Below are 19,245 nucleotides of genomic sequence, written 5' to 3' on the forward strand. Positions count from 1 at the left end.
ATGGGGCCTGATATTCTGCATTTCCAACGAGCTCCAAATGACAATGATGCCGCTAGTTTACAAGGCCATTCTGAATAGTGAGGCTTCAAACATCTTAATTAGGAGGTTTTCTCCAACCAGCCTTGCTGTTTCATATGCTTGTATTTAGCTATTGTTTCTCAAATTTCACAAACTAAACCTCTGCACTTACCATTGCCTCTGTTTAGAGTCACTGCTACTTACAGGCTGTGCAACCTTGGGAAAGTTAATTAACCTCACTGTGCTGTAATTTCCTCATCTGTAAATGGAGAGTAATAATCCTAAATACCTCACTGGATTGTTGTGAGGCTCAAATGGGTTAATTAATATAAACTTAGCATAATGCTTGGCTGTATTAGCCATTTTAATTTTTAAAATTTTTATTCTTGCCTTATTCACTTGGCAAGTTGTTGTTCCTCCTTAAAGTCTTGTTCAAGTATCACTTCTTTGAAGCTATTTTGACATCTTTCCACGCCAGAAAGAGGGTGCCACTTACTCTTTTGTGTCCTCACTATACTTTATAATCTAACGCTACTGCTGAAATATTCCTGACTGTATAATTATTTACATGTTTCTCATAACCAACTGTGCACATCTTGAAAGAAAAATTTCCTTCATCCATTTCTGTATCCTTAAGACATAGCATGTTGATTGCCAAATGTTTTAAAACTGACTGAATTTTGCCCTGGCTGGTGTTGCTCAGACCTTAGAGCATCAGCCCGAACACTGAAGGGATACGGTTCCATTCCTGGTCAAGGGCAACCTGGGTTGCAGGCTTGATCCCCAGCCTGGATCAGGAGTGCATGTGGGAGGTAACCAATCCATGTTTCTCTCTCTCTCACCCAGCCTTCCTCCCTATCTTCCACTCTGTCTAAAAATCAATGGGAATATTTTCTATAAATTTGACTTGGGATCCTATTTCATTTTTTGCCCAAATGACTTTCCTCTGGCTTGTTGTGACATCTTGTGTGTTTTTCATGGTCAAATTTATAGAAAATATTCCTTTATTAACTTTTGGTTGAGAATATGTTTGTATATTTTCAGAAAACAATTCCGAGACCATGTGGATTCCGCAACAGAGAGGAATCGACAACACTACCCCAGCCATGAAGACAGAAGAGAAGCAGTCCAGAGATGGAAGACGCTGATGTGGTCTTCCCATACTAGCAGTTAGCAGCTGTGCATCACTGCAGGTTGCCCAGGACCAAACCAGAGAGTCGGACCTGCATTACCACCATTTGTCCACCATCCAGAACTGTAATGTCAGTGCTGACATGTACACATAAGGAACTGTTGAAATTGGGTCTCAAAAGAACTGCTGGCCCAGAAAGAAACTCACTACAGACTGATTCATTTGCCTGTCACCATAACCATTATTGCTTGTCTCATTTTCAGTTATTTTAGTGTATTTCTAATAGCACATGATCTCACTCATCTAGGGGAAATAATGAACAACATAGACTGATGAACAAGAACAGACCCAGAAACAAGGAGGCATGGATCAGACTGTCGGGCCTCAGAGGGAGGGTATGGGAGGGTGGGGGTAAAGGGGAGAGATCAACCAAAGGACTTGTGTGCAAGCATATGAGCCTAACCAGCGGTTAAGGACAACAGGAGGGTGGGGGCATGTGTGTGGCGGGGTGTGAGATGGGAATGGGGGGATGAGGACAAATATGTGATACCTTAATCAATAAAGAAATTTAAAAAAAATCAATGGGAAAAATATCCTTGGGTGAGGATTAACAACAACAACAACAACAAAACACAACTGACTGAATTTTGATGTGAATTATTATGAATAAACTTTATAGAGCTTTCTAGGCTATAGTAGGAACAAGAGTTACAAAATATTATCATGAAAACCATGAAATGTCATTATACTTTGTCAGAAAATTTTTCTCATGAAGAATCATCTTAAGCCACTTATCTATGTCTTTGGACTTAGATTTCTGTGACAATTACAAATCATTTATTTTTGGTGAGAAAAAGGAGAGGAAAGGAAATGCGAGAGCTATTTTTAACAAGAAGTCTCTGGGGGTGCTAATTTAAATGCATAAATCTTGAAATTAAATTTTGTGGATGTTTTCTTCATTTTATATATTTTATCTTTATATAATATAAAATTTGACTAAAAATACACTCTAGCATAGATAAAAGGAAACACAATCCAGCAAATAATCTGATGTACTCCTTTCTAAGGTCCTTTATTTTTTTAACTTTCTTTTTTCTTTCTTAAGGTCCTTTATTTTTGAAATAAATGTAGACAAATACTCATTTTTGAAGGAAATACACCCTGAGTAATACTTAGGGGTAAGCATAAAGCACTGTCTCCCTCCTCCGCCCTTCGGAAATACACTACAAGCTCTAGAAACTAGTTTTCTAGGAGAAGAGGGAGAGGTTATGAAATAGGATTCACTGGAGAGAAGCCATGTAAGACTACTTTCCCAAGAACTGCTTGCACATGTTTTTGAATGTTTCATTATGGCATCTTGCCTTGTCCTCTGCTCCAGCAGTGGAAAATGGTACAGGTAGATTAATTTAGAAAAGAAAGGATTATCCACATTTTTATTGTCATTATGCCTAAGGCTTTTCCAACCTGGAAACCTGCCTCTCCTTACCTCTGTTTTTCAGTGGAGGCAATGTAGGGTGCAGATCTTTATTACATTCATTCCGTTCTGTGCAGCATTCAATTGATCTTCTTTGGTGAGGGATGGGAGTGTCCTAAAATTAAACCCGAAAAGCTGTTAGTGGGTGTCCCCAAGATTTCATAGGCACATAACCTCAAACTTAAGAAATTAAGACTATTTAGGTAACTTACTTGAAATTCTTGCACAAACATGTTGAAAATATTGTTTTCTTTTAGGTCATTTCTTTTAAAGTACCATGTATGACCTTACTGCAATGTCTGCATTTCAACAAAATTACTACTACATTTGTAATACCCGGTGTGCACAGTGTAAGTGGACGGAGACAGCTAGGCATGATGCAGTTAGCTAAATTGGAATTTGAGCAAGAAGGTCTAATGGGACACTAAGCCAGAAGTTATCGGCAAAAATAAACATAATATTTCATTTCAAAATGAGGGAGAACTGGCCCAATGAGAATGCTCAAATTATTTTCCAAATCACTAATAACAGCCTAGTGAAAAAAAAAGAAAAAACACCACAAACACAAACAAACAAAAAACCCCACACAATTGCTTTCTCTTATTGAAACGTGACTGTTTGAAATCTAGCCAAGGAAAGGTTACAAAGTGGAATCGAGTTTCCTCCTTACCCGGCACTGAAAATCTGAGCCTTCTAGTCCCAGACACCCCGACGTGATCACAGGCATCCCAGAATCATCTTCTTCTATCATCGTGAAGCAGTATCCATCTGTGCTAAAGACCAAACAGGCAAAGGAAGTGTGAGTGTAAGTGTGTGTGTGTTTAGGGGAAAAGGAAGATGCTCATCATTTGTTTCATTAAAATCAAGAAGTTCAATGATCATTATAAGTTACAGTCTGTGGAGAGAGTCCCGAAACTTCCTTTCATGAAACTTGACTTAATTATCAATAAATATTTTGTAAATAGCTCCTCTGTCCAGAAAACTGAGAGAAAGAAGTATCCAGAATTTCCATATCACATATGCAATTAATAACCACATATACCGATTACTAAACACTTGTTTTGGTCCTTGGCAGAGATCTCTCTTTTTAAAAATCTATATATATTCTTTTATTTCAGAGAGGAAGGGAGAAGGAGAGAGAGATAGAAACATCAATGATGAGAGAGAATCACTGATCAGCTGCCTCCTGCACGGGGATCAAGCCCGCAAACCTGGCAGGTGCCCTCACTGGGAATCAAACCCAGTACCCTTCAGTTTGCAGGCCAATGCTTTATCCACTGAGCCCAAACCAGCTAGGATGGATCTCTCTCTCTCTCTATCTCTCCTTTTTTTTTAAAATTGATTTCAGAGAGGAAAGGAGAGGGGAGAGAGAGATAGAAAGCATCAATGATGATAGAAAATCATTGATTGGCTGCCTCCTGCGCGCCCCCTACTGGGGATCAAGCCCGCAACCTTGGCATGTGCCCTTGAATGGAATCGAACCTGGGACCTTTCAGTCCACAGGCTGACGCTCTATCTACTGAGCCAAACTGGTTAAGCGCAGAACAAAACAACTCTGAGGAAGATGGCACTATTCTTACCTTCTATATGAGGACACTGAGGCTCAGAGAACTTGAGTAATTTTTCCAAGGCCTACAGCTAGTGAGAGTATGCACGGCAGGGGTTTAAACCCATGCAGGTGAACGTCTATGCTGGCTCTCCTTGCACTGAGGTTGTGAAATAAACTTACCTCTTACTAAGGCACACAAACTAAACTAAGGAGGGGCAGGAGTTGGGATCAGCACAGCAGAAGTGAGGTGACTAAGATTCTGCCTTTTGGTACTTGTGCTTCTGGGCTGGCCTGTCGGATGAAAACATCAGGCTTTGTTTTCAGCAGTCTGGACTTAAACTGAAAGTGGGGTGAAGGTGGACAGTGGAAAGAAGGGTTTTAACAAGATCACTGTTAAAGCTTTTTCATCTCATGGCACACACAAACTAATTACTAAAATTCTGTGGCCTACCAAAAAATGTATTTTTTGCTGATCTGACAAAAGAACAAACTATAATTTTGACTCATTCACACCAGAGAGCTATTGTTGTGTTGGCTGTTGTCAATTTTTTTAAATTTAATAATCTAAGGGAAAAGAGGTCAGTGCCCCTGACTAAAGAGTCAGGTATCACATGTTTTAAAAATTCCTGCAGCACACCAGTGTGCCTCTTGCAGCACACTGGTTGAAAATCGCGGCCCTAGAAAGTAAAGAAAAAAAAAATATATATATATATATATATATTTCTGTGTGGGTTTTTAGATTAAAGAGAACTTTCATTTATTCTATCACATTTAGTCCTCTCAACAACACTGAGAAGTGATAATTTTTATTTCACTGACAAGGAAATTAAAGCTATGAGAGTCTAATAAGCAAACAGTTACAGAATCAGCCTTTTCATCAAGAACCTCTTGCTTCTTTCCCACACATTTTTCCACTGTCCCCTCCTGGGACTAAAAATGGAAAACAAGAACTGTTATATATAGAAGTATTTATAAACAAACATTTATTATATTGGGAGTCCGCTGGGTGAGGAATGCCAGCAGACTCCCAATGTAAGTCACAGACCCCTACTGCGTGTGCTATGAAATAAAGGACTGACATATATCTCCATCTCTTCTTCGTGGACATGCATGCTCAGTGTCCAAGACAGACATGACAGCACAGTCCTCAAAGGTCAGGGAGGCAAGCTCTGCGCATGCTCTTAGCCATGGTTTCTGGGTTGGTCTGTTCTGTGTTGGTGGCAGCAGCATTCTGCCATACCTTAGCCCTTCAGTTATCATCAACACCCTTTGTATTGCTTACTTGGTTTATAAGCCTCAAGTGATCCAAAATGCCTCCGTTTATGAAAACTAGCAGAGCCAAGTTCAAACATACTAATAAATGGCTGGGAAGGGCCAATGATAAATCTCCCTTCTTTTAGACCAAGGTCAAATGAATGCATATTGTTGTGGAAGAAAGACTGCCCATGCTTAAAATTATTTGGGGGCATTTTAGCCCATATACTGACATTGCTATGACAATCTAAAGCATGTAAATACTGAAGGCGATAAATACAAGAGCTGTCCCTTAGAAATTTACTGTAAACAATGTAATCAAACAATACCCATGTGTGTGTGTGTGTTGCTGTTGTTTTTTTATTCCTTTCCTACACATTTAGATTATGTGTGTAACTTCTATTTCTCATCGAAAGTAAAATTCAGGAATTATCAGAAATAAAGCCATCTTAATTTTCTGACATTAGGATTTCATAGAGGCTAGAAAAGCTGATTCAGTATGTTAAATCCAAAAAGACTAATTTCTCCTTAATCATGAGTTCCCCTTGCTCAAAATCTGAATACATGGAAATGCACTTTTAAGCAACTTACAAGAATCAAGAATAAGAATAGAAAAAGCTGGTAAATCTGTTGATAAGTTACTGTTACAGTGTCCTAAGAAATGGAAAGAAACATCAGCGAGGGTAATTTTAAGCTTTAAAAACACACTCCCGCCCAGCCAGTGCTGCTCCATGGTTAAGCATAAAACCCATGTATCGGGAGGTCACCAGTTCAATTCCCAGTCAGGGCACACGCTTGGGTTTCAGGCTTGATCCCCAGCAGGGGGCGTGTAGGACACAGCAACTGATGATGTTTCTCTCTCATCAATGATTCTCTCTCTTTTTTCTTCTCCCCCTAAAACCAACACATTCCCTTGTCTGCAAAGAAGGGTGGAAATAAAATTATAAAGAAAGGATGGAGAGGGAGGGAGAGAGACCCTGGAGAAAAGTGTCAGTGTCCCACAGTCATCAAGTAAGGTAGGAATCAAATACGTAGCTGGAGTAAGAGCAAGAGGGTGAGAGAACATCAAGTGCATATTATCTGTAACAAAGCAAAAATAATTTATAAGCTTCTCATTGAAATTGCTAGGTAGTAAGGAAACTTGAAGGTGCTCTATGTATTATTTCATTTTACTGAGTACAGTGTTTACAAGGTTTAAAGCCTTGATCCTTTCAACTCCATTCTTATAGAAGCTTACTTTCAACTCTTCCAGCAAGCACAAATGTAAACAAAGCTATGCTCCAGTCAGAGCCGAACAGTTCCACCCACCACTGAGGGATGGCTGCTGAATGGCACAAAAGGCAACTAACTCCTCCCATGGCCTGTCGGGACATCCTGCTGTCTGGCTGCCATGTTACGCTTAGTTGTGATATGTGTTCAGTTATTGCCACATCATTCCCAGAGTGTTGAAAGTGATCACAGGAGATGAAGATCATGAAGAAAACAAAAGCAGAAATCATTTTAGACAAAATTGAAAGTGGCGATATGTATACAGGAACGTAGGATCAATCATTTGATTCCAGTAAGGATTACAAATTAAAAATGCTGCCCCTGCCGGGCCGGTGTTGCTCAGTGGTTGAGAGTCTATGAACCTTTGAACCAGGAGGTCACAGTTTGATTCCCAGTGCAGCCGGGTTGCAGGCTCGTCCCCAGTAGGGGACGTGCAGGAGGCAGCCAATCAATGATTCTCTCTTGTCAGTGATGTTTCTTTCTCTCTCCCTCTCCCTTCCTTTCTAAAATCAATAAAAATATATTTTTTAAAAATGCTGCCCCTGAGTTATAGGCAAAGAAAAGTAATTGACAAAATGGAACAAGAGTTGAATCCCAAAATGATCAATGCTGAAATGCCTCTCCACATAATGTTAACCAACGAAAAAGCAAAGCATTTGAGAATTTAAAAGTCACATGAGGTCAAAGCCGTGATAATAAAATTTTTGCTACAGCCCTTGGATGGCACTACGATTCAAACTCCTTGCACCTGCCCAGTATTCCAAAGGTAAGTAAGTGTCTGTACCATCTAGAAAGATCATCAGGGAAGAACTTCCACAAGAGATGCTGGGCATGCCCAATGAACACTGACTGTCAATAAAGAAAGGGGTATACCTGGCTTCAAGTTTTGAGGGAACAAGTGCTACTCTTTTTTTGGTGGGTAAGCGCCCAGAACCTGCAAGGTTTGGCTCTTCTCATTTATGGTCAAATGCATCATAAACAGCCTTTGGCCCCAATTTCTCATTAGTTCTTGCTGGACGGTTGGAAATACATATGACTACTGCTGTCCGCTTTCTCTGGCTTTTCCTCTGAGGCGTCAATATAGGAGATGCCTTTTTATTACTTTATCCTCAAGGACGTGTAACTATCATACGTCCTTCTGTCCTTCTCTGGCAGCCAAACAAGTGACTTAGCATTCTAAGTCATAGCATGAAAGCCATGTACAAAGAGTGATTGAAGGAGACTTTGCAGCTTCCAGTGATACGCTATTTTTTCCAGTGAGGTATAAGATATTTTGAACCAGTCTCAGTGTTCATATTAATAGAGCATTTGTGTATTCTCACCCCCACCACCTTATGCGGGTATCCTCCCTCTCTCCCACCTGACTGCTCTGAGAGCCTTCCAGCAGGACTCCCCCTCTCCTCTCTCTGGATTCTGCCTGATAAACCTTACATTTTCCTTCTCTGCTCAACAATCTCCAATGGTTCACTATCTATGATTTTAAAGAACCCTACGCTGTTCACTTCCTAATAAGTCCAACAATGAATGGGCCACTTAACATTCTCATCTATGACTAATGAGAGGCACAAAGAGAGAGTTATTCCTTGTAAAAGACTTCATAAGCAATTTTGAAATCATAGCCTCTTCCTACTAAATTACAAGTTCTGATACAGGACCCACCATTCTCATTATTGCATTGGTTTGAACTCAACATCCACTGAAAATAAATAAATAAAGACCTTAAAGCTCAATGGTCAGATGGCCTGGGCAACAGTGGGATCAACTGGGTGCAGTGTAAGCTATATAAACAAATGAGAACAATGTGCACTTTGAACACTCAGAGGCCCTGGGTCAGGAGCACCTGTCTAAAAACTCACACCGCCACATTCAGCAAGAGGTTTAAAAGCCCTGGGTTAATACAAACTTTGTCAAAAGGCTCAAGGTCCCTAAGCTTTTCCTTCTACCCTTTGTGACTCTTCAAAGCCCAGCTGGAGACTCATCTAATTCCTCATGTAGGCAGGGTGGTGTCATTTACACATCCTTTGTGCAAACATCTGATGCGATTGATTACACCAGTAACCCCAGAAAACCACCCAGGCAGGAGAATTTTTAGTCTGGATTCAATAAGATAAAGGAGAAAGTACTTAAAATTGCGTCTGAAAAAAAGAGTAAAATAATAAATTTTAGAAATGAATAAACTTTGTGAGGGAGTGGAGGAACCTGAGAGAGGTGAAGATTCAGGGACAAAAATGACTATTAACGACCAAATCAAGTAAAACAAAGAAAAATACGTGAAGTGGGACCAGTTTATATATAGAGAAAAATAAGCCAGGCTGAGATTACACTTGGTAGGACAGGAAAATAAGACAGAATATTGGCATGGTGAAAGCCATGTACAAAGAGTGATTGAAGGAGACTTTGCAGCTTCCAGTGATATGCAGTGATAGCCTGTGGTTCCAGGAGTAGCATCTGGAAGTGGAATGGGAAAGATTAACAATGCGAAATAACACCTGGAAAGATATTTGGAAGACAGAGATTATCTTGAGGGAGCTATGACAACGGCTTCACTTCTTACTCTAAATTATGGATATTAAAAAGGCTCAATGCATGACATATTTACACCACATCCTTCAACATGCATGCCATCAGGCTGTAGAAATGGCATGAATTTTGGAAACAGACACACCTGCACCTGATAGGAAACAAGGCCAAGAATGACTTTGGCCTTGCTGTTGGCTAGAAAATCATTGATGGTACTCAGGAAGAATTAAAAAACCCTCTAAACTTTGCACAGGTTCTCTAAATTACTGTGTGGGACTTCAGAATCTCTTAACTATGATGCACTCTTAATTTGGGCCACTTTTTGGATTATTCTCTCTAGGAAAGTGGGAGTGGAAATGAGCATAAGATCTACCTAGACCAGTGATGGCGAACCTATGACACGCGTGTCAGCACTGACACGCGTAGCCATTTCTGATGACACGCGGCCGCTGAGGCGGCCACATGCCGAGGATGAAACATTTGCTGCTCCTGAGGATGAAACATTTGCGAATAATGTTTTTTCCTCAAAGTGACACACTACCCGAGTTATGCTCAGTTTTTTGGCGAAGTTTGACACACCAAGCTCAAAAGGTTGCCCATCACTGACCTAGACACTCAGCTTGGCTAAGATCTGCCTCATAGCCAACCAGACAGCTTAGACCAGCCCTTATCTAAGCCTCAAGGAAGGACACCCTTGTGGTTAGAAATTTTGTACCTAGGAAGGCAAGATTTAGTGTAGTATTACTCAAAGGGTGCTCCCTTTTAAGTCAGCAAACAGCTCATTATTGGTCTGTGAGATTAGAAGTTGAAATTTGAACTGTATAGCAATATGTTCAGCTGTTGAATCGAATGGAAAATAGAAAAAAGGAGCACATACTAGTAATTTGTAAGTATTTTAAATTTATTTTTCAAATTAATCTATAATTCATTTGTATTGTATTTAGAAAAGTACCAGTGTACAAGTTATTGCGGGGGGGAAGGTGTCTTTCAACAGAGATAGTTTGAGAAGTACTAATCTGAAGGTCAACAAGTATAACCTGGGCTTCCATTGCTACCTGCACATTAAATATTTCTAAACTGCAGTTATCAATCAAGATCAATAAGTGTGATTGCTGCATTTCAGTTCTTATCCTATTTGACCTCTAACAGCATCCTCCCTCTGTAAACTTGGCTTCAATGACACCAGACTCACGGCTTCACTGCTAATTCTCAGTCTCCTGGGAGAGCCTCCTTTACCCAAGCCTTGCATGCCTCAAGGCTGTCTTCCTCCGGTAGATTGGATTATTCTAGTACTGTTCTCAATTCTTCATGCCCCACCCTAGACACAGTCTCCTTGACTTGGAGCTTAACTATGACATTTGATTTATAAATGGAATGTTAGAGGACATGACACAAACAGAAGCTTTAAAAGTTTGCTCTCCTACACTCTGTGAGAAAGAATATGCCCTGAGTAGCTACTGGTACACAAAGAATGAAGAAACATGTGCAGTAGGCCTGAGCTCAAGTAGCAGACTGAAGCCAAGCACACCCAATCCAGCAGAGCTCAACACAGCAGCAGCCCACTTGTAGAATTAGGAATTTAAAAATAAATAAATAAATAAATAAATAGCCCTAGCCGGTTTGGCTCAATGGATATAGTGCCATGGCCTGTTGATGGAAGGGTCCCAGGTTCAATTCCGGTCAAGGGCACATACCTTGGTTGCAGGCTCAATGCTTGACCCTGGTCAGGTTGTGTGCGGGAGGCAACCAATTGATGTCTCTCTCTCACATCCATGTTTCTCTCTCTGTCTCTCCCCCTCCCTTCCACTCTCTCTAAAAATCAATGGAAAAATACCCTCAGGTAAGGATTAAAATAAATACATAAATAGTCTTTAAATAGTTGTAAGCCACTATGATTTTGAGCTTGTTCCATAGCAAAAACTGACTCATGTTTTATTCCACATTCCCTCCCCAACCTTGTATCTGAGTTCCAAATCCACACCCTATGCCTGCCCTTTGATATCTTCACTTGGATGTTAGAAACCTTAAACTCAACATGTCTAGATTGGAACCCGACTGTTTTCCTTTGTCCTTCTTCATTGAAAGGCTATACTATGCATCTAAATGTTCATCCAGAAACTTGTGAAGCCCCTCCCATATACAATTCACCAGCACAAAACGTTCCTTCTAAATAGTTCTCCAACACATCCACCTCTCCTGCACCAGCACCTCCCTCGTACAAGATCATGTTCTCTCACACCAACGGTCCTTCCTGAATCCACTTTTCAATTTCCCTTACATAACCATTGTTGTTCTCAAATTCATTTTTTGTTTCCCTCTAATACATCCAAAACTCTGAAGAAAAGAAAAATTTTCAAAAAAGCTAATCGTCACTGTTCCTCCTGCTTAACCATTAGCTTCCATGGCTTCCTGTGTTCTCAGGAATAAGACCAACATCTGTGACACAGCCCACCTGGCCACTGGCAGCCTTTCCCTCGTCTCCAGGTTCAACTCCTGCCCTTCTCCTCACCCTGTACTCTGAGAAAACCACGCTGCCCCTTCCCACCACAGAGAAAACTGCAATTCGGTTCACCCTGCCTGAACAGTCTTCCAAAGGAACTTAGGACACTTCAATGGCTATAAGGAAAACAGGACAAAATATGTGAAATTGGGATAGTTTTAGAAAGCCTGAACACACGATCACCAGAACTATGATTTCAATGACACACACACATTTATTCTTAGTTACTAGAGCAGTGGTTCTCAACCTTTCTAATGCCACGACCCTTTAATACAGTTCCTCATGTTATGGTGACCCCCAACCATAAAATTATTTTCGTAGCTACTTCATAACTGTAATTTTGCTACTGTTATGAATCGTAATGCAAATATCTGTGTTTTCCGATGGTCTTAGGCTCTACAGCAGTGGTTCTCACCCTGTGGGTTGCGACCATCGGAAAACACAGATATTTACATTACGATTCATAACAGTAGCAAAATTACAATTATGAAGTAGCAACGGAAATAATTTTATGGTTGGGGGTCACCACAACATGAGGAACTGTATTAAAGGGTCGCGGCATTAGAAAGGTTGAGAGCCACTGTACTAGAGACTCAGACAAAAAAAGCAATATAGCCCCCTAATATGCTTCCACCTGCTAACGTTCTTCAGTAAACTTTGTAAAATTCCTGATACTTTTTCTATTCACTACAAAAAGGCACTGTTGCCCTAGCTGGTTTGGTTCAGTGGATAGAGCATCAGCCTTGGGATTGAAGTGTCCTGGGTTTGATTCCAGTCAAGGGCACATACCCGGGTTGTGGGTTCAATCCCCGGTGGGGGGCGTGCAGGAGGCAGCCAATCGATGAGTCCATCTCATCACTGATTTTTCTATCTCTCTCTCACCCTTTCTTTCTGAAATAAATAAAAATTAAAAAATTTAAAAAGGCACTATTCCCCAGGAAATACTGTCTGAGCTTAGAATCATTTTACCTTTCGAGACTCTGATCCCAACCTTGCTCGATTGTACAAGAGCCAAGCTCCCAGGCCTCTCTGGACCCTAAATCCCTTACGTCTAATGGTAGGAAATAAGCATCCCCTACCATCCTCGGTTGTTTTGCTGATTAAAGGAAATATATACTTAGGATAAGGTGACCAGACGTCCCGCTTTTGGCGGGACAGTCCCGATTTTTAACCATTTGTCCCGCGTCCCGCAGAGTTTTAAAAAAGTCCCGATTTTTGGAAAGAATGCACGACAAGCTAGGGAACGGCGGGAGAACGGGAAGGGAATATACGGTTTTCGGCGGCCATGTGGCTATTTAGCCAGGATATGAGTTTTATATTATTTTTGTTAATTTTATAATGTTAAACTTTAATAATAACAAATAATTGTTGAGAAATGATGATCGAGAACTGCTTATCAAAGTTCGCATTGTTGATCAGTTGTTAGAATTCGACCACCATTGTTTGGACTTAATGAACAATGGCATTTTTTGGGATTGGCAACGACGAAAACATTTTGTAACCGTCTCTCAGACGATACACATCGTACTGCGTGCTAGTAAGCTAGTTAAACAAGTGATGTCATTACAAATCAGCTATTCAGATAATTTAGGTAAGTAATTTATTTATTTATTTCATAAATACATAAATTTTCTTGAATTTAGCAGACAGTACTCGTATTATTTATATTTTATAGTGGCGGCAAAAAGTCTAGCGCCAGCCTTGAAAGTGACACTTATGACTTACGTTACGGCAAATTCAGGGGAAAAATAATACAAGTTAGTATTGTTATTATTTAGAAAGAAATATAGGATTAAAATAATTTTTAAAATATAGTTACTTTATAACAATCAAATTAATTTAATTTATAAGCTAACAATAAAATATGTTCATGTAATTATGTACCTACTTACTGTGTTTTTAAGCAATATGTATATAATAATTTATAATATAATTTTAAATTATTTTTTTTAGATTTTTAACATAATGAGTAAGAAAAGAGGATGCAAATTCAATGATGATCTAAGAAGTGAATTTCCTTTTATTAAAAAAAAACAAAAGCAATTACAATATAGACCAAATTTTTAATCAAGAACCACCCCCCCACCCCCGGGGCCGAAACAAGTTTGGCTCAGTGGATAGAGCGTCAGCCTGCGGACTCAAGGGTCCCAGGTTCGATTCCGGTCAAGGGCATGTACCTTGGTTGCAGGCACATCCCCAGTAGGGGGTGTGCAAGAGGCAGCTGATCGATGTTTCTCTCTCATCGATGTTTCTAACTCTCTATCCTTCTCTCTTCCTCTCTGTAAAAAATCAATAAAATATATTAAAAAAAAAAAAGAACACCCCCCCTCCCCCCGGTCAATGGTGTCCCGCTTTACCAATGTTAAAATCTGGTCACCTTAACTTAGGAGTATACCCGACTTCCCTCCCTGTCATTCCGTTAATATGTATTTCCTGAGCTATATATTTCATAGCATACTGATAAGTGTATATTAATGAGAAATAAAAACAAAAAAACGGTTTCAGGAAGAAAAAATGCATTCAACTTCATGCTCCTTTCTGGATAACGAGGCCCCCACATGGCTGCCCAGATATCTGCCTGGACTTCTCACCCAGCAGCCCACTCCTTATTTGGGCCCATCCTCCTTCCTGAGGCAGACGATGCTTCTCTGACGTTTAACTGCTGAGACCTGCGCCTGTGTGGCTGCGTGGGCCCCCTCTCCCTGGGCCCCCCTGCCCATTGGGCTGTGCCTCTTCACCCCCTGCTGTCCTCACCCAGGAGAGGAAGTGCAGCTACACGGACCAGCAACATGGATGTGGCTGCATGAAGATGTGTATGGAAGAAGGAGGCAAAGTGTCCAGTTTCACATGTTAGAAAGTATTTATACCAACAGAACTATCTGCTAAGGGGTTATTCTCCAGTACTCTGACAATGTGTTTCCCATCATCTGGTAGACTCTCATAAGCCCTGCACCATACTGCTTCCCAGAGCCCGTTTCTGAATAAATCCTGGCAGCTTAGGTGTTCTTTCCAAAACACCAGCACCAGCAGCATGACAAATGGTTACAACAAAACAACACACAACAACACAATTTGATACTCCCCTGCTGTTGAACTAATTTGGGGGATCAGGTCTTTTAAAATAAAATAATTGCCTTTTGCTCCGTGACATGGAGCCTGGGACCTGTGCTCTATGTTTATTTCATGTGCATGTGTGATGTTTGGAGGAGGGAGAATCTCAGAGCAGCATTTCAGGAGAAATACAACCCATGGTTTCTCTAAATACAGGCACAACTCTGAGAGTCAGTGGGCTTGGGCGCTGTTCCCTAAAACGTGCTCTTGGAAACACCAGCATGCAGTTCTTGAGTGGGGACTTTCTGTTCACACACGGTTTGAATAATGCATATGACCAACCTGCAGATATTGTTGACCGAGTCTTCTGGACAGTGGTGGTGGCATTTACAACGCAAGACCTTTGGACGAACAGTGGGGGCTGTACTGTCACCATCCTCTTTCTTGGTGCCCACATTTAGTTTTCCTGAACTTCGCAAAAGCATGTTATCAAGGAAGTCTGCTGAAAAGAAGAAAGGGTAAGCATTTAAGCTTATGGGATAGGCAAGCCAAAGTCTTTCATTAAAGAATAATGTGACATCAAACAAAATATTGAATTTTCATAACATTTAAAGATTCAAACAGAGGACAAGTATTTTTATGTTTTTTATATCAAAAGTTATACTCTATAAATAAGAGATTATATAGTTATAGGTAACATACACTGAGTGGCCAGATTATTATGATCTCTGAACGCATAATAATCTGGCCACTCAGTGTGTATCCTATATAATAAAAGGCTAATATGCAAATTGTCCCCTCGACCAGGAGTTCGACCAGCAGGCACGCCAGCCAACCGCCCATGTCCCCTCCCCCTGGCCAGGCTGGCTGGACCCCACCCATGCACGAATTCATGCACCAGGTCTCTAACACACACACACACACACACACACACTGAGTGGCCAGATTATTATGCATTCAGAGATCATAATAATCTGGCCACTCAGTGTATATAACTATATGTCTCAGGTAGAATGTGGAAATTCTCATAACCCTTTCATTAAATTACTACATTGTATTTGGGCGCAAGGAGCTCAATGAGACACCATTATATAGATTAGTTTTATCTGTATGGTAATACTGTGGGTAGATATTATCATTCCCATATTCCGATGAGAAAATTAAGACTAAAAGTTGTAGTGATTTTCAGACAACTAATAAATCACAAAGCCAGCATTTAAACCTAGATTATTTGGCCTCTAAAACTCTCTTTCCAGCAGTCTATTTACTTAGGAGTCTCTGTATTTTAGGTATAATATGTATTTTTTAAACAAATTATTTGAAATATTTAACCTGAAAAACTGGGTAGGATGATGAAAACTTAGTGATCATAAAGATACATTTCAAAAGATACATCTTCCCCATCAGCTTTTTATGCAAAAGTTACTCATGCAAATGCTACGCATATTAGTAGCAATGAGTCTACATCTCTGATGGAAGGCACTCTAGTTGACATGATCTCTACAGGCAGGTTTTCTGGGGTCAAAATTAGGCTTTGAGATTTATCAGTTAGTTGACTTTGGACAACTTTATAAATAATCTCATTGTGTCTCATTCCCTTACCTATAAGGCGAAGATAGTTATAAGCACCTACCTCATGTCAAGAGTTTAGAATATATATGTTACATAGTAATACTTAATAAATGTTAGTTGATATTATTAAAATAATATAATTTTTTCACATTTTAAGTAGTGAGACAATGTTTCATTAGGTAACATAGTTTTCATGTTTTCCTTCTTCACTCCCACTGTTTTTGGAAAGTAATTATGTCTGAGAAGGGCGCATGCATTAATTGATACTGTATGTTCCTAGGCATCGGGGTTAAAGCTCTCACCATGCAATATCACTGCACAAATTGTCACCCTGAGCAATGCTTGATTTTCTCTCTCAACACATCCAGCTGGCCTATAATTAAGTCAAATTTCAACAAAAATATTATCTAAGAGATTGTAAAGGCTAAAAAATAAAATTCTAGGCCTAAGTGCAATATACAAAATAGAGGTGTACAGTGTGCATGTGTTGTTTTTAAAAACTGCAAATAGATGCCTCCAGCCATTGGTATAGCAGAGAATGAGAAATTTAGAAAAAAGATCTGTGGAGATTCTTCCTGATTTTCTGTATATTAAGCTAATTAATTGAATTCTGGTTCTAAATACATACTACTAACGTTATGGCCAGAATTATCTCAAAGTAATACAAAGTGATGCAAATGAGATATTTTCCGTCTATACCAGACCCCATGTCTTCGAAGTTATAAACAAAATAATAAAATTTTATTTATTGTGAATATGTCTACTTAAAATATGTAATGGGTACCTATCCTGTTCCAGGCATAGCCTGTAAGTAGAATAAACTAAACACATACAGAATTAACCATTTGATGAGAAAAGTTATTAAGTGAAATGTTTACATAGGATGATCTACATTAGAAAGGAAATATCCTTGTACTATTGGAAATAAGATGTTGATTTGTAAGAAACATTTTAAAGGAGTCACAATTTTTTCACATTTAAAATTTATTTAAATTAAAGAATGATATAAGATTCAGCTATGAGAAAATTCTTTGCAATATTGTTTAAAACAACAGGAGATAAGTTAGATCTCTAAAATGTGATTCCTATGTAACAATTAAAATGTTGCTATAGAAGTACATTTATTGACAAGAAAGAATATTAAAATATAATTTTTGTTGAAAAGGGTAGATTTACAAGGTCCTGTCCTTTTGAACAAAAATTTTGTTTTTATAACAGCAAAGGGGGCTAAACAAGGAACCTACAATGTAAAAGAGATAAAGAGCAGATACTAGCAAGAAAACCTAGAAAGCAGAAACTGATTTTTTTATCCTCACCCAAGAATATGTGTATTGATTTTAGAGAGAGATAGAGAGAAACATCAATTGGTTGCCTCCGTAAGTGCCCCAACTAGATCGAATCTGCAACCTAGGTATGTATGTGCCCTGAACAGGAATTGAACTCACAAGTTTTTGGTATACAGGATGATGCTCCAACCAATTGAACCACATAACCAGGGCCAGAAATTAATTTAACAAAGCCCAAAATGCTGATCTTCTAAGACAAAGGTAGAGAGAAGCCAAGAGTCAAAATAATTTTACCATTCAACCCCCAAAGGCTCCAGACTGGTACCACAAATTAGTTTTGGAAATGAGAGAGAAGGGAATATTGAAAACAGGAGGAAGCTTAAATCTGTTTTAGAAGTTGTTAGAAATTCAGCTATCCTGTCGCAGTCCTTAGAGGCTGGTAACCTTCCTTCCCCACCCCTGCAGAAGCCTGGACAGGTGAACATGATATACACATCACAGAGATGCAAAAGAAACCATCAACAAAATGAAAAGAGAGCCCACTGTGTGGGAGAACATATTTGTCAATCATCTGATACACGATTAATTTCCAAAATATATAAAGAACTCATACAACTTAACAAAAGGAAGTCAAACAATCCAATTAAAAAAATGGGCAAAGGACCTCAATAGACACTGAGGCCTGCAGGGAAGGGCAGTTGGGGGGGGGGGGGGCAGGCCTCCAGGAGAGGGTAGTTAGGGGTGACCCGGCCTGCAGGGGAGGGCAGTTAGGGGCAAACAGGCTGGCAGGGGAGCAGTTAGGCATCAATCAGGCTGGCAGGGGAGTGGTTAGGGGGTGATCAGGCTGGCAGGCAGAAGCGGTTAGGGGCAATCAGGAAGGCAGGCAGGCGATCAGTTGGGAGCCAGCAGTCCTGGATTGTGAGAGGGATGTCCGATTGCCAGATTAGGACATATAGATGGCCAAACAGGACACACAGATGGCCAAAAGATATATAAAAAATGCTCAAAGTCACTAATCAGCAGAGAGATGTAAATTAAAACAATAATGAGGTATCAAACACATCATACCCGCCAGAATGGCTACCATCAACAAATCAACAAATGACAAAGATGTGGAGAAAAGGGAACCCTAGCACACTGCTGGTGGGAATGCAATTGGTGCAGCCACTACAAAAAACTGTATAGAATTTTCACAAAATATAAAAAATAGAACTGCCATTTGATCCAGTGATCTCACTTCTAGGAATCTATTCTAAGAATCTTGAAACATCAACCAGAAAGAATATATGCACCCCTATGTTCATAGCAGCACTATTAACAATAGCTGAGATCTGAAAACAGTCCAAGTGCCCATCAGTAGATGAGTGGATAAAAAAGCTGTGGTAGCCCTAGCAGGTTTGGCTCAGTGGATAGAGCGTCAGCCTGTGGACTGAAGGGTCACAGGTTTGATTCTGGTCAAGGGCATGTACCTTGGTTGCAGGCACATCCCCAGTATGGGGTGTGCAGGAGACAGCTGATAGATGTTTCTCTCTCAACGATGTTTCTAACTCTCTATTCTTCTCCCTTCCTCTCAGTAAGAAATCAATAAAATATATTATAAAAAAATAAAATAATAAAATA

General features: G+C 39.8%; 1 protein-coding gene across 2 annotated transcripts in view; it reads right to left on the reverse strand.

The window, feature by feature from the left end:
• Nucleotides 1–19,245, reverse strand: part of BMPR1B (bone morphogenetic protein receptor type 1B) — a 386,959-nt gene that overhangs the window by 49,765 nt on the left and 317,949 nt on the right. Inside the window, exons 4-6 of one of the 2 annotated variants that reach the window (XM_054727293.1) lie at nucleotides 15,110–15,266; nucleotides 3,295–3,397; nucleotides 2,637–2,739 (exon numbers count right to left, since the gene is read on the reverse strand). In XM_054727293.1, the coding sequence (XP_054583268.1) occupies nucleotides 2,637–2,739; nucleotides 3,295–3,397; nucleotides 15,110–15,252 (349 nt within the window). In that variant the 5' untranslated portion in view covers nucleotides 15,253–15,266. Of the gene's footprint in view, nucleotides 1–2,636; nucleotides 2,740–3,294; nucleotides 3,398–15,109; nucleotides 15,270–19,245 lie in introns of both variants that reach the window. The other variant, XM_054727286.1, reaches the window with a different exon arrangement.

This window comes from Eptesicus fuscus, chromosome 2 (assembly GCF_027574615.1).
Source record: "Eptesicus fuscus isolate TK198812 chromosome 2, DD_ASM_mEF_20220401, whole genome shotgun sequence".
Classification (NCBI taxonomy): Eukaryota; Metazoa; Chordata; class Mammalia; order Chiroptera; family Vespertilionidae; genus Eptesicus; species Eptesicus fuscus.